The 20,282-nt window shown below is 39.4% G+C and overlaps 2 protein-coding genes across 10 annotated transcripts in view; one reads left to right on the top strand and one right to left on the bottom strand.

The window, feature by feature from the left end:
• The window catches only part of ZNRF3 (zinc and ring finger 3), a 113,412-nt gene extending 107,403 nt beyond the window's left edge, over window positions 1–6,009 (top strand). For all 9 annotated transcript variants that reach the window (XM_083804600.1, XM_083804601.1, XM_083804599.1 and 6 more), the window contains 2 exons: window positions 644–2,389; window positions 3,149–6,009. In XM_083804600.1, the coding sequence (XP_083660726.1) occupies window positions 644–2,389; window positions 3,149–3,192 (1,790 nt within the window). In that variant the 3' untranslated portion in view covers window positions 3,193–6,009. The remainder of the gene's footprint in view (window positions 1–643; window positions 2,390–3,148) is intronic.
• An 8,171-nt stretch (window positions 6,010–14,180) lies between these two features.
• KREMEN1 (kringle containing transmembrane protein 1) overlaps window positions 14,181–20,282 on the bottom strand; it is a 70,065-nt gene continuing 63,963 nt past the window's right edge. The window contains exons 23-26 of the mRNA XM_083804551.1: window positions 17,936–18,268; window positions 17,136–17,294; window positions 15,242–15,326; window positions 14,181–14,680 (exon numbers count right to left, since the gene is read on the bottom strand). Of these exons, the coding sequence (XP_083660677.1) occupies window positions 14,518–14,680; window positions 15,242–15,326; window positions 17,136–17,294; window positions 17,936–18,268 (740 nt within the window). The 3' untranslated portion in view covers window positions 14,181–14,517. The remainder of the gene's footprint in view (window positions 14,681–15,241; window positions 15,327–17,135; window positions 17,295–17,935; window positions 18,269–20,282) is intronic.

The following is a 20,282-nucleotide window of genomic DNA, read 5'->3' as shown; positions in this document are numbered from 1 at the left end:
TACCTTTTATTGCTGAGTGTGACATCATGTGGTATGGAATATCCCTTTGGTTGGTTTAGGTCAGCTGCCCTGGTGATGTCCCGTCCCCACTTCTTGCCCACCCCCAGCTTACTGGCTTGGGGTGGGGGTTGGAGGAAGTCTTGATGTTGTGCCAGCAATTGCTCAGCAATAGACAAAACAATGGTGTGATATCAATGCTGTTTTAGGTGCAAGTACAGAGCATAACACTATATGGGCCGCTGCAGCGGAAGTTAATTACATCCCAGCCAGACCCAGTACAGATGTGTAAGGTGAAAACAAAAGCAATGACTACCAGCCATGCTCTTAACCTGCAAGATCAGGATTGCTGTGTAAGCAAAAAACTTTCCATATACAAGAACAGTATCTGCAATTACTTTACTTTTTTTTTTTCATTTTCATGCAAATACAATTGAGTTTTTCAAAGGCTTTCAGACAGATGCTCTTGACTTATTTTTGAGAGTTATCGTATTTTTTCTTTTCCGCAAAATGTTGGTACTTTTTTTTTTAAACTTTGTTGTATGCATAATGTAACTAAATTCAGAACAATATATTTTGTTACATAAAGTCTTTTACCTTTATTCCCTTGCACTCCTACTTCTCCACTCTTACTTCTCACATTCAGAACAGAAGAAGGGAAACACAGGTCCAGTCTGTCTGGAATCCATCAACTCAGCACGCAGCCGGCAGCAGAGGGTGATTCTACCTGTCCATTACCCAGGCCGAGTGCACAGAGCAAACCAGATAACCGCATATCCCACCCGGACAAGCATGGACCCTCATGGAAACCCTATCACGGTACTTACAGTTGAGAGACATGGTGAACAGAGCCTCTACCAAGCCCAGTCTGCAGCCTATATCCGAAGTTATCAGCCTATTCATTTGGACCATGCTTTAAACACACATCACTGTAGCCTGGAACATAGGGCTTATTCTCCAGCTCACAACTTCCGAAGACCCAAGTTTGGAGGGCGCAACTTTTCCAAAGCAGCATGCTTTTCCCAATATGAGACCATGTATCAGCACTACTACTTCCAAGGCCTTAGTTACCCTGAGCAAGATGGACAGCCTTCAGCTGGCATTTCCTCAAAGGGTCCTTCCCGTGCCTTTCAGCCTGGTAGCAGCATGCTTTTCCCTCCTGTGGTACACGTAGTGCCCTCATCTCGCTTGGAGAGTGGCAGTACCTCCAGCTTTAGCTGCTATCACGGTCATCGTTCAGTGTGCAGTGGATATTTGGCTGACTGCCCTGGGAGTGACAGCAGCAGCAGCAGTTCTGGTCAGTGCCACTGTTCCTCTAGTGATTCCATGGTTGACTGCACCGAGGTCAGCAACCAAGGTGTTTATGGGAGCTGTTCCACCTTCCGCAGCTCTTTGAGCAGTGACTATGACCCATACATTTACCGCAGTAAGAGCCCTTGCCGAGTGGGTGAGGTTGGTGGTGCAAACAGGGGTGCAATTGTTCTCTTGGAGGGCCCCCATCAGGACGAGCTTCCAGCTCATGCTCACAGTCTGGTGGGTGCTGACTGCCGGCCTGTGCCAGCTTCTTCCTCAGGGGACCAACTGTCTAATTGCAGCATGGATATGAACTATAGTAGTAATTCCTCACTAGAGCACAGGGATCTAAATGGCACTACCTCAGAGGGAGGACCTGAGGCTGCTCCTGGTGCTGCTTTGGATGTTAAAATGAACTGGAAGAATCCAGAGATAGCAGGGCCACTTATGGAGCAAGCATGTGCATGCTGCCTTGAACTCCAGCACTCTGCCCTGGAGCCTAGAAATGGGACAGCTGACTGTAGTGCACTCTTCCTGAGCTCTCCGCTGTGGGGGGCATGTGGCCCAGGGATAGAACCACAGTCAGGGAATACCCAAGGCTTGTACAGTATTAACTCAGACCACTTGCATAGGACAGATGGGGTGAAATACGAAGGGTTGCCCTGTTGCTTCTATGAAGAGAAGCAGGTAGCCTGTAGTAGCAACAGTGGCAGTGGAGGTGGTGGCTGCTATACAGAAGACTATGCAGTGAATGTGCAGTACACGCTTCCTGATGACACCTTGCCAAGCTGCTATAAGGGTATATGTGATCTGGGTCAACGCATCCCCATCATTCCTGAAGACAGAGACTGTGAGCTGATCCTACCTACAGAGTGCCAAGGGACCCACACAGGTAGCTGTAGTTCCTGGGATGGGACACCTGAACTAGATACTTACCTGCACTGCCAAGGTATAGGAGAGGTACAGGATGAGAGGGAGGTGTGCTACGAGGCAACATCTTTCCTTCAGCAGAACTGCTCTCAGGAAGAGGAAGCCAGAATGCTCTTTCCTAGTCCCATTCCGAACACCCAGAAGCTGACAGTGACCACAAAGACCACAGGTAATCTGTGTGCTTTTTTCATTACTGTACCTTTCTGTTCTAGCATATGATATGCAAGATCCCTGCTAGTTTCACAGGTATATGCAGACATAGAGGTTACTGCCATCTTTTTCTTAAGAGTGGGTTATCAACGAATTCTTCACCCAAGAGTGTTACTCTCCTGTTACCTGTACTTATTTGGCCAGTGCTAGAGGGATAGATTATAGTTTACCACCTAACTTTAAGAGCTTTCATACACATACTTTGTGGGGAAGGGAGGAGAGGGTGAAAAGTGATTGCTAGTATCAGGTCCCCATTAGAGCTCTCACAGCCAGGAACACTGTGCCACTCTTGACAGCTTTGGCAGGTTTGAATGGAAACTGCCAGAGTTTCAGGGCTCCTGTTCCAGTGACTGACTGTCCTTGTGGTGAAAAGATTTTCCTTAGATCCAGTCTGAACATTTAATGTCTCAGCTAAAGCCTGTTACCTCTTGTCCACTGTGCATCACTGTGAAGACTCTGGCTCTATCTCCATGACATTCACCACATAGGTGTTGCAATCTGTTAGGGGGTTCCCCCAACACCTTCTCTTCTGGAGACAGAATAAACCCACTCCCTCAGCCTCTTGTCAAAGGGCAAGTTCTTCAGCCCTCTGAGCATCTTGTCTGTCTGCTGAACTTGATTCAGCCAGTGTCATGTTCTGGGGGCCCCAAAATAGGATGCAATATTCTAGATGCAATTTTCCTTAGTTTTAACCAATTACTATTTCTTTATCCTTCAGGTGCTGGATCTCATCCCATGGAGAGAAGCCGGATCAGTGATTAGACCTGTCCAGATGACACCAGGTGGAGAAGTGGAGCTTATGAAAGACTCCAAATTCTCATGGACTCCATTTTTTTTAAGCTTTGACAAACACACAAAAGTGGTAATGTGGAGAAGTCCCTCCCCCACTTTCCCCACTTTCTCTTCCTCTGTGTCCACATCACCTTGATCTCCTTTCTCCGTCTTGCCTGAAGCCTTCAGGCCTCCATTGGTGTGCAAAGCCCATGTGGGACATGGTATGGAGCATTCTGAGCTCTAGTGCCATTTCTATATTAATGACAAAGTGTTATTTATATTTTCTTTTTAGAAGTGACTATGTCAGCTCTTGCTGAGAAGTAACATGGTCTGTTAAATAAGCCAGGCTATGTGTAGATGCTGTTACCTCCTACTTAAAGGAGTCCAGCTTTTGATAAGCTCAGGGCTACACACCTGCCTTAGAAACCAGATAGCACCTTGAAATAAAGTAGTCCAGAGGGATACAGCTGCTGAATGGATGTTCAGATACCAACTAATCCTAGTAGCAAATCCTAGTAGCCAACAAGTTATACAAGCGATTTTGAGGGAGGTGAAGGATTGGACTGTCTCCTTCTTCCTCTCCCCTCCCCCCCTTTCATGCTGCTCTGATGATTTGGCTAGGAAGGGTCTCCTGCCATTGTGATTAGTTTTAACAGATTGGGGGTAGGGAAACAGGTAGCTCAGAATATTCTCATTCCCACTTCCTGCTAAAACACAGACCTCATTGTATCTTCTGACTGGTGAAGAATGTTGTGGGCCCTTCCCTCAAACAGATGGTAGAAGAAAGTGCTTAGAAAGGGTGAAACCTTTGTAGATGACAAATCTTGCCTTTCATAGGAAGTTTTTCAGGCACTTGTAGCCCCTCTTCTGGATGTGAAAAATGCTGGCATATGCAGGAAAACAGAGCTTGCAGGGGGGCTTGTAGCTTGCCTGGCTCATTTTGGGAATTGGTCTGATGCCTTGTTTCCTTATAGCCTGCAAGCACGCCTAAGGGAAGCAGTGCTTGTCACCCGTTGTGCACGTGGGAAAATGAGGACTTGTTTTAGTCATTGTTTCCTTCTTTGCTGTGGTTGATGTAGCTTCCATAGATTGATTTATTTTAAAGGTTTCTTGGGCCCAGTTAGTTGTGTTTCATTTTTGTCTTGTGTACAGAGTGTTCTCTGTACTCCATTAGCCTGGGCACATCCTTTTGTTCTTGTACTAGTGGGGACGTTTGTTATCATGAGATAATGTACGTCATCACTTCTGATAGCAATTGTTTCCTGTGGAAACAGCGGCTTCTGAGTAAGAGGCTACCATAGCATGGTTTAAATTGCCTGTCATGCTGCATGTGCCTGAGGACACAGTGTCTGGTGTATTCTCAGCAGGAATTCTCCTAAAGGGAAACTGCTTAGTTAATGCCCACATTGCCAGTCTTCCAAAAAAAAAAAAAAAATTGACTAAAGTTCAGTACACATGGGAGATATTTAAAAGACATGAAAAAAAGTTCATGTTACATTTTCAAACAAAATGTCCTTGACAGCACTGGGCTAATTGTGAGAACCAGAAAAGTTAACTTGTTTTCTTTATAATCCCAAATATTTTAAAAGAAGCAAATAACCAAGAAACAAGAAATATGTTTGTTTACTTTTACTTTTTATACTCAATAAATTAGGGAAAAAAAACTGTGTTGAAAGGAGTTCACATTAGATCTCTCTAAATGAACAACCAAATCCAGCTATTCAGAGAATTCATACAAGACAATATCTGGGTATAAAATTGAAATAATAATTAAAATAAACACATTTTCTGTGTATGAAGTTTATTGAAAACTTACTCATTCTCTGAATGACTGTACTAAGTGGTATGTGTTGGGAGAATAAACTCTAAAAGATTTTTTTTTAAAGTCTTACCTTTCTCCTTCCTCCACTCAAAAGAAAATCATTTTACAAGTTATGGTGTACTGCCTGGGTTATTTTGCTTGGTGTTTTGTGCGGCATTATCTAAGGCCACCTACAATGCATTGTACTCTGTAACTGCACAGCATGTTGTGGTAAAATGTGGTTATAAAAAACGGTATTTGAATGTTCTGGCTTAGGGTGTTCCTGGATGTACTGGTCTCATTCACATGTTGTGGAAATCTTTGCCAGTACAACAGTCTCTGCAGGCCTTACCATACAGATATACCCTACACTTGGTTTCCGTGTTTGGTTTTATATTCAACATTTAGTTAATTCCCTGCTACCTGTATGTGTCTATACAATCTATAGGCCAGCCGGCCGTGATAGATGGTTTTTATAACAAAATGCCTTTCTACTACTTACATGAAAAGTTGTCATTGTGTTTGGCTCATGAGGCACTATTTAAAATGTTTTAAAAGTTATCTTATAGCACTTAAAATTGTTTTGTATAAAATTTGCTGTAAAGATTTGTAATATGGTCAAAGGGCTCTTTCTCCTTCATTACCATTTTTAAAATGTTTTAAAAGCTAGAAAACATCTTGTATATATTCTGTATATGTATAGCAGCACATTTCATTTATGGAAATATGTTCTCAGAATATTTATTTACTAATATATTTATCTTAAGCCATGTTTTATGTTGAGAGTGTGTGACATTATTGTAATAATCATTGAAAATCACTAACATGAGGCCCTGTAAATACATTATAATTGCACACAAAGATTTTACAGTACTTGCCGACCAAAAATGATTTAAGAAAAGTTGTAGTTAGCTGCAGTTTTGTAAGAAAGTGTACAAATGTCTGTATTAAAAAAAAAAAAAAAACACTCAAAAACACACAAAAATACAGTTTTATTGCATACACGTGTGGAAGTTGTCCTTCTTGTTTGTGGGGAAAGGACACAGCTGTGCTTCTCAAAGTACAGTCCTAGGTGGACTGTTTTCAACAGCAGGGTTTTTTTGTTTGTTTTGGGGTCTTGTTTTGTTTTTAATAATAGGTAAACAAATATATGCATACACACACATACAGATCCTAACAAAAATGATCACAAAAAATTTGTAAGTGGGATTTTTTGGAAGCAACCCACAATGTTCTGTCTCAGGGCCATTAAATTTCCAGGCAAGTGCCACACTTGAATATCCAGCAGATTTATTTATCTACATGGTTTTGTGCTTAGTATAAGGTTATTACTTGACAATTTTAGCTCCTTCCTAGTACTGTCCCCAGGTAGTCTCACCCATTATCAGTGTTGCATGAGGCTGCCTGTCACTTTAGGGTCTCTACTCACACCTGGTTGATCTTGCTATTGAGGAGGGGGAAGCTAGGCATTTTCACTGCAGGAAAACAAAGACTACACAGGAAGGAAGGGGAAGGAAAGTATAGGACACAGAAGGAAAGGAGAAGGGTTGGGAAGTCAGCACACCAGAGTATGCTGTGGAAAAGATGGGGTTAAGAGCTCTGCCATGGGAAGGAAACGGTAGGAAGTACAATGAAGCTCAGGCTGCAAGGTGGTAGTTAACTAAAAAGGTATCATTTGGGACTCTATATAGTATGTAGGCTCTTTGAGGGGGTCATAGAAGCCACTGAAGCCTTGAATCACAATTGAGTGTCACACACTTGCTGGAAGGCATCCTCATTTATGTTTGGAGCCTGCATGTTCCGTGTAGCAAAGGAACTTATTTCTGGTTTAATTTCAGGTAAAAATAATCTTTTGTCCTGAACTAGAACTATTTCAGGACCTGAGCCAGCATGATGCAAGTAGATAAATTACGTTAAATGATGTTGAATAGTCAAGATAGACCCAAGCCCATACCCTGGATCATGAAATCACAGGCTCCTCTGAAATTGAAATCAGTCATTTTGTCAGCAGAGGGCATAATTTGACCAAAAACATTAGAAGAGAGTGACTTGCAGGTATGTAACAGCTAGAGGACAGCAATCTCCATGTGCGTACATATGTATGTGATATATGTATATATGCCATTGTTGAAATCATTTGCCTCTATATGTTTTTATTTTCAATACAGCAATACACACACAAAAAAAAACCCTTCCAATCTCCTCCTTCAATTTCTTCCATCTCACAAAGATGTTTACCTGGTAATTCCCTGGACTATTCCCCACCTCTCATCTAAGTCTGTTCAACTGCACTGTAATTCGTTCACCTCAGAATTCACCCAAGAAGAGAGCATTCTCTCCAACCATCTGTATTGTATGGGAAAACACCATGGCTGATGTGCTGGGAATCCTATCATGAGGATCAATTAGCATCCTTATCTCAGGTACTATCGGAAAGCCTGGTCTGTGTGAGAAGACGGGCAGAATAATGGAAGAGCAACAGGCAAGAGGGAACTAAGCAGCACTGGCAAGTCATGTTCACTTCTCAAAGTAAATGCCCCTCTTTTGCTTAACTTGAATGTTGCACTTTTTTGGGGGGGGTACTCTGTCTCTTCTTAGTTGTGACTTTTTCTTAATGACTAAATAGTTGCTACAAAAATATATTTGTAAGGGGAAGTTCTTTTTGTTGCTGAGGTTTTAAGTATTTAAGGAATAACTTTGTGGCAAAATTGGTCTATGGGCACCATAAACCTACATGGATCCTCCATGTAGGAAAATAAGAGAAGGAACAGAATATTCTTAATGAGATTGTATATTACAGAAATACTTGGTACTTCTGTAATATTATCTCATGTTTGCTTTAGCAACATGGGGTGCATCTGTCATACTGACAGGTGGTTATCTATATTTTGCACAGTAGTGCATGCAGAGCACAGTGCTCAGCATTTATGGGTGTTCTCTATGCCTACAAGCTCTTTACGATCCTTGTGTTAAGAGTATCTTTTAAATATGCCTGTGTTCATACAATTGGAGCCAGCCTGCCCTAAGTCTTTGTTCAGACAACAGTATACCTGAAATCAGATACCTTATCTGGATATAGAGGTTCTGTGCTTCCACAACTTAGTAAAAAAGTGTTTCTTTCAGAGTAAAGAATACATTTCCCTCTTGGGGAATGAAACTGCTGCTTAGGAAAAAAAAAAAAAAAAAAGAAAAAAAAAGGCAACAGTTCCCAGAATAAACAGAGGTTTAGGAGGCGTCTGAACCCTAATGGCAAGAAAGGAGAGCAGAGCAACACCCTCTACATAAGAAGAGGCCAATGCCTGTATGACAGTAGCGTTTCAAAATGAAAATAAGAGTTTGAGTCCTGACATGAAAAGGTGGAGCTGGAGACGATTTTGGTACCTGACACTGGTATTTAGACATTTACATAAATGAAGCTGAAGCTTCCTGTGAGCAAATGTAGCATTATTTTGGTCAAAGGACAAATTACTGAAAGAATAATTTTGCAAGAAAATGAAAACAGCATTACCTTTAGCTAGCAACATGATGATGTTACAATTTGTAGAGAAAACCCTGAAATAATTGTTATAACAAATTCTAACAGTTTGAAAACATATCCGAAAACTTCAATATGCTGTTACATCAGAAATAGCTTTTCAAAGCAATAAAATATTTTCCATATGTAATCATCCTCTTCATTTTCAGCTCAAATAGTCCTAAAAACCCCCACAGCAAACAATCCACTGGTAAACTACAGTGCTTCTGCCTCTGCTATGCAACGCTCTTCTACAGCGTAGCAATGCTAACTGAACTCATGCAGAAATTCACTGTATTTAATTTTTTATAATTGTTAATTACAGCCATTTGTTGAACACAAGATGACCGCATGTAGGCACAGCACATGTTTCAGTGGTGAGTCATTTCAAGTTTGATTTGTTCTGTTTTCTTGACAGTCTTATTTGGTTCATGTGATATCTTTTGGATTTACAGTAAATTGTCTTGAGACTGAGATTCAGAATGCCTAATTTTATCCCAAAGCACAAGTGCTCAGTAAAGATGAGAAAATATGAGTTGCGTTAAATGTATTTGTTGTGGGGATATTGTTATAGAAAAATGACACAATCTGAAGGCAATTATATTTTTCACTCTCAAGATCTCAAGGTAGTAGAGTGATAACTTTGTTCAAAAATGTCTAGAATAATTTTCAGGTGAAACTATCACTGAAATGTATTTCATCAGAGGATTGTGAAACACTTTTTTGCAGGCTATTAAGTAATAGTTGGACAACTGTTTGTCAGGAGTTATGTTTTTGTAGTAGACCTTTCCATTAGGCAAAGTAGTGCACTAGAAAATATTTGGCAGTCTTTTCCACTGCCTGAGAAAGCTTATTAAGCAGAAGATTGAACTGGAATAGCTAGTCCTGCTCATTTAGTGGCAGTCCAAGTGTCTGCTGATGTGTTGGCCTATACTCATACAGAAAGTAGATTCATTTTCCAGGGCTATCAGTAAAAAATCTCGTATTTATAGTATTGCCTGGGGAGCTTGGAATACAGAGACCATAATTCTGCAATACTGTTGGGTTGTCTGGATGAGCAGTGTTTTTAAAGCTCCTCAAAACTTTACTGGCTATAGAAAAACTGTCAGAAACATGTCTTAAATAAGATGATGTTGTTAATGCTTGATTGAAAAAGCAGATGAAGGTGTTGGATGTTAAAATGGTCCTGAGAATATATGCACATGGATTTCCAGAATCTGATGAACGGCCAAATACAATTACAATCTAGACATGCGATTCAAAGGAAGACAGTGCATCTTAAGCAATTGTTTCATCAGCACCTATTCTGCTACAAAATTGAGAGTCTGCGTTACTCTATTCTCAGTGCTTTTCTGTCTTATATACATCAATAAATTATCTTTGAATTTTACTGTGGTTACAATGTATAAAATATTTATTTTTTTCTCAGAATGTAAACTAACATCTTTTCTTCCTATGAAATGTTAGCAAGATACAAGCATAATATGCTGTATTAAATAATGCATTTCCTATACATATATAAATATATATATTACTATGATAACAGATCACACATTTTTAAATTACAGTCTCCATTTTCCCTCCAACATAACAATATTAAGACAAAAGTACATATAAAATCATTTAGTCAACAAACAAACCTAATTTTTTTAAAGTAGATTTTGAATTAGGAAGGCCACCTTTCCAGCTGGTTACCATCCAAAGTCCATATATTCTGTAGGCTATTCTGTAACTGACATGCTGCATAAAGTTAAGAGGCAGTTTCACAAAATGCTACAGTGGCAGTGCCATCCATAAGTACTCACTGCCCCTGCTTTTGGTGCACTCCTCTCTTTTTCCTATGGCGTATGCTCCACATAGCTAAGATAGCTCACATTTCTGTGAAACCACCCAATAAGCAAGATAAGAGAATTTCTCATTGCTAAAAGTAACAGCTGGGAGACAAGTGGCTGGAGAGCGGCTCTGCAGGAAAGGATCTGGGGTGCCGGTCAACAACAGACTCGACATGAATCATCAGTGTGCCCTGGCAGCCAAGAGGCCAAACCGCACTTTGGGGTGCATTAAACACAGCATAGCCAGTCACTTCTGGTGATTCTCCCACTATGTTTAGCTTTGGTGCAGCCTCAGCTTGAATATTGTGTACAGTTCAGGTCTCCACAATATAAACAGGATGTTAAGGTCCTTAAAAGTATCCAGAGGAGGGCAACAAGGCTGATAAAAGGGCTGGAGGGCATGCCCTATGAGGAGAGGCCGAAGATCCCTGGTTGTCTAATCTGGAGAAAAGAAGGCTGAGAGATCACCTCGTTGTGCTACAAATTCCTGAGCAGGGGAATGGAGAGGGAGGTGTCGGTCTTTGCTCCCTGGTGACCGATGACAGGACGTGAGGGAATAGCACAAAGCTGTGCCAGAGGAGGCTCAGACTGGACATCAGGAAACATTTATTTACCGCGAGGGTGGTCCAACACTGGAACAGGCTTCCTGGTGAGGTGGTTGATGCCCCATGCCTGTCAGTGTTCAAGAAGCATTTGGACAATGCCCTCAATAATATGTTTTCATTGTTGGTTAGCCTTGAAGCGGTCAGGAAGTTGGACTAGATGATCTCTGGAGGTCCCTTCCAAATGAACTACTCTAGTCTAACTGAGTGAAGAAACAATGATGGTAATTTTTAACCTGATCAGTTTATTGCACTACCACATAGCCAGGCATACCAGCACAACAAAGCGTGGAAGGGGGCAGGGGCTGGAATGTGTGTATGTGAGAAGCAACTCCTCATGATGGTATTGTTGTCAAAACAGTTGCCTTTGAAGCTGTGGCCAATAATACATTATGCTGCCAATAATACATTTGCAGCCTGTCCATCCTGTTGAGAGAACTACTAGGTAGGAGTTTGGAAGGCCATTCAGATAAAATTCCAGAGAAATTCCCATTCTGCAGCTATTTTCAATTTGTTGAAGTGCTGTAAACACAAACATGATGACATTCAGAGCTATGTGCATCATCCAGCTGTCAGTGCTCAGCTGCTAATGTCATAGGGGTATGCATTGCTGTGTGCTGAATCATGTGGGATTACAACAGTTGCATGTGTCAGTCTTTTCTTCTTCCTCTACCAAAGCCTTACAGCAAACATCATAAAGTGCTGTATTAACGTATATGTTGGCCATATACCACCATACCACTGAAGTGTCTGTGCTAGGTTTACAGGTGACTATACCAAGTTTTGAAAAAAAAAAACACTTCAGAGATCTGCCTGTTCTTTATGGTTTCAGGCACATACAGTAAGAAGTGCTACAAGGACCCTCTTGCTGCATTTCGATCTATTACTGTTTCCTAGTAGAAGAGGTATCTAGAACTGGGCAATCTGAAAGACTTTGGGGAACATAGTTTCCTTGACACTTTTGTCAGTGCATTTTCCAATGTACTGTGCAATACCATAAGCTTAGTCTTTCATTGTTGACATGGCCAGTTGATCTGCTATAACTGCTATTTTTCTGACTCTTGTGTATGGGAATAAGAGAAACATTCCCTAAGAAAGGCACATGAAATATTTAATTATTTAAAAAGTAGCTGAGGAACTGATGCAAAAAATAGTTTCTAGATTCTCTAAATTTTGCACTAGTATCATCAGTCTTTTTCTTGCCGTTTGTAAAGGGATTTCTCCAATTTAATAGTAAAATTAAAATCCTTACTGAAAAAGAGATGTAAAAAAATGTTCTGTCTTTTTTTCCTTTTGCAGTGGGTAGAAATCAGTCATGGGGTGCTCCTTATGTTTTTTCAGGTTATCAGCATTAGTTAACTGCTGTATGAATTTTCCTTTGACTGTATATTTAACTGCTCAAGAACATTTGATAAGAAAACAAAGCTTCCTCAAAATGTGCTCGTAACTTAACTCCTACAGATCTAGTTTTATTCTGTGGCTCCATCCTAGCTGTCCGTTAATGAATCAGAATAACCATCTAGAGGAAGTAAACTAATTTGCTTCACTACAAATCTTTGAAGGATTCTTTCACTGCACAGCACGATGCAAACACAGATTGTTAAAAAGGCAATTTTAAGTTTTTCATTGGGTCTGAAACAGACAATATTTTTTAGTCCAAGCTGATGACACATAAGAGAGAACTGGCATATTTTACAACACTTCCTATCTTGATTTTTGGCAATACTGTAATTATTTTTTCCTGTAACCTTTCCAGCAGTTCATGCAATATGTGCTAGATGTTTCCATAATATTCTGATTTTGATATAAACAATTCCATGATTGCTAGCTTAGTGAAGTCCTTTTTCTATTAAGCACTTATTGTGCAATTGTGGCGGTCATCTATGGTACATAAATGGAGCTGGAAGTAATTCAGTTCAGGTAAAAGACTAGATGTAGAATGGCAAGTAAGGCACAATATTTCATTGTTTAATTTTTAGATGCCCTATTTTTTGAAGGAAAACTATAGTCCCCATGAAGATAGGGGCTTTAGATTTTAAAAACAGAATGGCAAATACTAGAATGAATTCAAAGTCAGTGTCAGTTATCTTACTTTTCTTCATTAGCTTTTGCAGATGCGTTGAGCAGTTGTTCTCAGACCACAGGTCTGGTGTATAGAGTATTGGTATGCTTAAACTTATATTTATTCCTTTTGTTCTAACTGGAATTACTGTACTTTAATGTCTCTCTAATATAGTTTAAGGAACTGCTCACTAATGCAAACTTTTCCAGTCTACCTATCTGACCTGTATTGTCAGTTTTTCCTAAGTATCTTGCTGAGCTGGACTTGAAGCTGAAAGACTCACTGTTGATCCCCAGTGGTGGGATGAGAAGTCTGAGCAATTTAGGTAGACAGATGTTCTACCAAAGAGAAAAAAATAGTTAATTGTTACAACCAAATAGAAATTATTTCACAGATCAGATCCCCACTGATCTTTTAGTTCTTCTATAATTAGTCTTAAAAACGCAGTGCCGTTTTAATTTTGCAGGCAGGGAAACACTTTCTTCGCACAGTTAGTTATCAAGGCAACTGTTGTGTATGTTTTCCAGTGCACAGCCTGGCATAGGTGTTGACAGCAGAATACAACTCTGTAAATATTTAAGGCTGCTGGGATTAATACCTTTAACCTTGGAGTGAGAATTGGTGTTAGCCTCACTATCTAAAAATTTAGTTGATTTATAATTTCCTTGAACAAGCCTTTAAGAAGTCCTAAACTCACATCCAAAGTTAATGCAGGACTGCAGACTGGCATATGATAGTTTTTGAAAGGAACACTCTATGAGCAAAATCGTCATAACCATTGGTGAATCTGACTGCTCACACATATTTGTTTATGTGTAATGCACACCTTGACCCAGTGAGAATTAGTCCAATGACACATTTGCAGCTGAAGATCCATTGAGAGTGTGCCTCCTGAATTTGATTTGATTTTTGTTTGTGTATCTCTGCTTGTAGAAACAGAAAAATCTAGAAATAGAGCATTGGCAACCAGCCTAATAATTCCTCAGTCTTTTACTCCCAATTTACTGTATAGTGACATTTAGAGATGTTTACATTAAAGCCAAATAAGCTCTGGCTTCTGTGGCACCTGAACAGGTTATCAGTATCTACCTCTGTCTTCAGCCTTGAGAATAAAGAGACTAAAATGGCCTGATACAATACAGTGACACAGGAAGACAAAAAGTCCTCAACCTGCAGATACTCATTCAATTACTTTTCGCAGGGTTGTGAGATATTTTGAATTTTACAGGTTTTCACTTGTATTTTAAGTGCACTGGTTTAAAGGCAGCAGTTAACAGTACTGCAGGTTTGATGAGCACCAAATATTTCAAAATTATTGCATCAATTAAATCCATCATCACTAGTATACACAAGAAAACAGCAGATCAAGCAAAGTCTTTCAAAGGCCTTTGGAAATTGACTTTTTGGAAGACAAGTATGGGTTTGGGAAGAAAAAAAAAAAGTAATTATTCCTAAATCACCTGGATTTTAAGAAGATTGGTTCCTGTAAAATAAAAGACACTTCAGTTTCCCACTAATGGACTGCAATCATCTTGTTGACTTTGAAGCTTCTTCTTGAAGATGGATATTGATGTGGATGGCTGGTAAAATATACTCCAGATCTCACCAGCAGCAGTAACCTCATTGGAATCTTCCATTTCATTTGCAGATGGTGTTTGATGGGATCTAAGAAACAAGAGTTAGTTCACAATAAGTATTAAGGTGCACAGGAAGCTGCTATTATTAGTACGTTTGCATTATTGCTGCACTGATAATGCTAACGAGTTCCTCTATGTCTGTGACCGTATTTTTTTTTCTACTTGTTACATAGTTGCATAAGTTTTTGAAGGATTTGTTGGTTGCTTTTTGGACCAAATGACAAATAAGGCATACTGTCGCTATAATAGTTGCTACCCTAATGAAAGCAATTAAATTAATCTGTCTGTACATATTCTATTACTAATTACTATTAATTCATGTCCTTGTATATTTAAGTTAGTTTGTGGTGTGTAAATACAGCACAACGTTTATGATTTGTTCAAAACTCACCCATCATTTCAGTGAATGAGTAAGTAGATGCTACCCTAGCAAACAGGGAAGATTTTTTTTTTTAAATGTGCTTGATTAGTATCCTATTGAGGATACAAATATGTAACATATAACTTGATTTTAAATATGACTAGTTTCACAGTATCATAATGCAGAGAAATTAGGTGTACCAGAATTGGTACGGAGCTTCACACTTACTTCATGCTAATGTGGAGAAATATCTTTGCCAATATGGCTGTAACACTTAGGATGAGCAGTGCCGTGAGACTATATATTGTCCACTCTGAAAAAGAAAAACGAAAACAAAAAGCAGGAGAAAGGAGAGAGGAGAGAGGAGGAGGAGGAGAGGGAATGAAGAGGAGAGAGAGAGGAGAGGAGAGGAGAGGAGAGGAGAGGAGAGGAGAGGAGAGGAGAGGAGAGGAGAGGAGAGGAGAGGAGAGGAGAGGAGAGGAGAGGAGAGGAGAGGAGAGGAGAGGAGAGGAGAGGAGAGGAGAGGAGAGGAGAGGAGAGGAGAGGAGAGGAGAGGAGAGGAGAGGAGAGGAGAGGAGAGGAGAGGAGAGGAGAGGAGAGGAGAGGAGAGGAGAGGAGAGGAGAGGAGAGGAGAGGAGAGGACTCTCAGTGCATTCATTTACTTACAATTTTTAAAGTAGGTATACTGCAGAAAAGAAACATAGCCTTTGTATGCTTTATTCAAAGCTGTAATTTGAAGACACGTTAAGCCTTTAGGAAACAACTGGCAGAAACTGTGTAACTCAGTCTGGAGTGTTTTTTCCTATGGAGGACTAATCCCTGTAAAAAAGCAAAACTGCAAAAATCCAAAGCATATACCAATAAAATTTTCTAATATACCTATGAAAGTAAACAAAACTCACTCAGAGGAAATATTAAAAAGCAGACTAAGAATATACTAGAATATATGCTGCCAATAGTAACTCTAATGTTTGTAAGCAGGTGGCCTAGTTTTATATCAGTAATTATGAAAATAATCACTGTTTATTTTTTCCTTTCTAGAATCTACTGAGACAGTTGATCAGTACTTGTGCTCTCCTATTTTATTACCTTATGCTGAAGGCTCTTGGGCATTGTATTTCGCATTCCAGTTTAGTTGTCTTTTTTGGTACCATCAGGTCAAGCAGGACTTGAATAGCTTGACGCAGTGTAACATCTGAACTACTTAAAAGACTGAGATTGGAAGGGAACATATTTTTAAATTATTAGATCACTTGTTCATTCTGACTCCCATAGTCTCCAACCCATGCTGCATGCAGGAATGTCAGGAGTTACACTTATATCAGTATATAATTTGTCTAATTTGGGTATTGCAGCTAATGTGCAGTCAAGACTTCAGGAATGAAGACATAGCTTCAGGATTACAGAACTATTAGAGTGTGCATAGAGAGACCAAAGTCTAACTCCATCAATATGTAAAAGCAGGTGCCCAAGGTAGTTTAAAGATAAATGAGACCAATAATGATATTCCGGTCTTCAGTTATTTGCAACTTAACAATCTCCTGAATGAAGGGATGTCTTGGAAAATGAGCTCAAGACACATAACAGTTCTCAGTGACATCTCTTGAAAGATGAACCTGCTTCACTTTTGCCTAGCCCTCTCTGTAGTTTTGCTCTGGCTTTTGTGAATTGGGATAAATGGGCTGCACTTAGCATTCAGGCTAATTCCAGACTCTGTAAACGCTTGCACTTTTTTTCAGCACCTTTTGCCACCCCTACAGTATGCCCTGGTCACTGAAACCGATTCTAGCAAGCAGGCTGCTTTCACTTGCCATTTGGTTTTACTACTTACACAAAGTAAGTAACAAATCAAAGTAAATAAATATCTTTCTGATATGCTTTCATTCTCAAAGACTCGTTTTCACATTATTTCTAAATGATTTATGCTGAGAAGTCAGTTTTGAAAAGCAGTGAGATCAGCGCAATTAGTGATTATTAGACTACATGAAAATTCTTCTTCAGGCATCTATTAGTAAGAGGCACAGTGGATCAGATAAAATGGGGGAGGAAGCAAAAGTGATAATGATTCTAGATTGTGACAGAACAAAATTTTCCTGTTTTCACATTTTCCTTGTAATATTACCAGGCATGGAGCTACTAGGATGACTTGGGCTGGTTGTGATGACATAAAGTATCTTTGATGACCGAGCTGCATTGATGCTGAGATTTGCATGTTCATGTATCTTCTCTGAAAGGGTCTGATTCATTGTAATCTTGTTTTGATGCACACTGTCCTTCACAGCTGAAAACAAAACAGTGTGATTATATAAACAGCTTCTTAACAGATGTAATTGGGCATTACTTTGTGCTTGTAAACAGGCATATGCTTCCCTCTGGTTTACTCAGAGAACTCCAATAATCATATTATGTCTGATGCCAGAAAAATTGTGTGCTTCACCAAGTTAGGGTTCTCAGAATTTTTCTGGAAGTTAATTGTTCGTCATAAGAGTAGGTACAACTCAAGGACTGAAATGTTTTCTCCTGATCTCCTGAGGACTTTATAGCTGAGTAGAATAGATTATTGGAAAGAGCTGAGATGAACCAAAGATGCAGATGGACTACCATTTTTTTCCCCAGCTTCTTTTCCATTTTCCAACCTGTTTTGACAGGCAGGTATGTGTAGGATTGACTTTTTGAAAATGTAAATTTTGATATTTATGATACAGATGACTGGAGTATTCCAAATTGAGAGAAATTTTAGCAGAAGCTTTTACTTACTGAACAGTGGCAACAAGATGGATTAAAAACTTGTGGATGTGAGGTTTAAATTATTTTTTTTCTTTTTTTTTCTTTTTTTTTTTTTGCCACTTCAGAAATCTCCTGTGCAAATTACATGCTTTAATAACATATTGAAATGTAGAAAGAGCAAAGTTAGCTTCTTACCTCTATACCTGATAGCAAATCCTTGGGCTTGATTGATTTCATCTGAGAAAAAATACAAAATAACAAAATCCAAAGAGATGTTGAAGGTGTGGGGAGGACGGTTCTTGCCATTAAAACGAGCTAGAACATGATAGGTATAGCCATCCAGTAATTCCACCATATCTGTAGCATCTTTGATTTCAAAAAGGACAAAGCTGAAGTGGATTTGAGATGCTCCTGGGACTTGTATGGTCCAGTAACATCCTCTGCCTGTGCCATATGTGTCGGGAAAATCTGGGGAATAGATCACAGCTGTAGCAGAAGTGTAATTCCCTCCACAGGCACCAATAAGGGCTGTGAAGAACAAAGAGGAGAGCAAGAAAAATAAAAAAAGAGAAACTAGTGCAGGTTATACATTATTTATGCACAACTTTAGTACTCTTATAAGATTCTAACACTCATGTGACTTTATGGAACATACTTGCTACCCCAAAAAAGATGGCTCTCAGACTCACATTATTGCTTGGGATACATTCATCCTGGCTCCTTACTCTGAGACCTAAGTATCAATATGGAATATTGCAACTATCCTTGTATGGTCCTTTTCCCACACCCCTACAGGACTGGGATCAAAGCTAAATCACTGATTCAGGGACTTCCCCATTTCTATCAGACAGATAGGTAGATTAGTAACTCTCAGTGTTGACTCATTTAAATCCTTTCCCAGCTTTAATGAAAAAAAAATAAATAAGTCTTCACAGGATAGCCGAGGTTGGACAGGGCCTCTGGAGACGAGTTCAATTCCCCTGTTCAAAAGAAGGTCAAAGGAGAGCACTTTGTCCAGTTGTGTTTTGAGTCTCCAAGGCTACAGATTGGCAACCTCTCTGGGCAACTTTTTCCACTGTTACCCTCAAGAAAAAGAAGAAGATTTTCTTTATGTTTAAATGAAATTTCCTATATTTCAGTTTGTGTCCATTGCCTTGTCTATGCACTAGATACCACTTAGAAGAGTGTGGCTTCATCTTTACACCTTCCCATCAGGTATTTATACACATTAACTCCTACCCCAAGCCCCAAAGACTTCTTTTCTCAAGGCCAAATGATCTCCCCATATGAATGATGCTCTAATTCCTTAATAATTTCTTTGACCTTTTATATGTATTTTTAAGCATTCTCTCTCCTGATCTTGTCTAACTAAAGTTTGACCATACCTTCACTAAGTAACATGAACAAGTGCCTGTTATGACGTTTAAGCAAAAATCTTTTCAATTTGTTGCTAGTGTTATCTTGAGAGTCAAACAAGTATGTGCCCAGTGACTTTTTATATTCCTTAACAACTGTCCAGATTCCCAGTGCAAACTTATTCATCAATGAATCTAGAGAAACTCTAATGCCAACCGACTTGATGCATATATATGTAGTATATCAGTACAGCTGTATATATATTGTGTATTTAAGGGATATATATATATATAAAATATAACATATATATAACATATATACATTATATATGTAATATATATTACATAATAATTTATTTCATGACCAAATTGTTTGGATCAGAGTTATCACTCCCCCATATCATAGCCTGAAGTTCTGAAGGATCAAAATAGAATTCCCTCTGAAAGCCTAATTGAAGTCCTGTAACAGTGGTCTGTGAGAAAGGAAATACAGGAACTGAAGTGTTTTGATGTGTCTCAGTTTTCACAGGCCTCTCAGAAAGAGCTTTGATAAATACAAATTAAAAGGGAGTTGGGGGAATGAGCAAAAGTAGAACATGTATGCTGGAAAATAAAGTGAAAACACTTCACTTTTTTCTGGAGCAAGGCCTGATCATAACAACAAACCTTACACTTCAGTGCTGCACTATGAAAGACCCCATAGAGAAACTGAAAGAATATGAAAGAAGAATTGAAAGAATGTGAAAGATCCCACAGAGATACAAAGCCCCATAGAGAATCTGTGTTTGGCACTTACTCCAAGCTAAGAGAGCTGGTGATTTAATTGAGTAGACAGACTTGCTTGAATAGATTGAATTGATAGAATTGAAATTTGACAATGAGATATCATTTGCAAATAGCTTATAGGCATTGTTATATTTGGCTGTGCTGTTTGTAACTACCGAACCAGAAGGCATTCTTCAAACCAGCAATATTAACTATGAATGCTAATGACTAATGCTCCACAAAGCACAGCATTCCCCATATGGAATGAAAATGCTTTCCCTCTCTCAGTTCATTCTGGTTCATACCAGAAAATATATAACTGGTTCATACCAGTTCATTCATTTCTGGTTCATACCAGAAAAGACAATGCAGGTGCTCAGGGTAACACCTTGCTGAGCCCTTGGCCATTCCAGAAAAGAAAA

Source organism: Anser anser, assembly GCF_964211835.1.
Source record: "Anser anser genome assembly, chromosome: 18".
Classification (NCBI taxonomy): Eukaryota; Metazoa; Chordata; class Aves; order Anseriformes; family Anatidae; genus Anser; species Anser anser.
The sequence above is the reverse complement of the archived record's forward strand: the minus strand, read 5'-3'. Positions and strand labels throughout refer to the sequence as shown.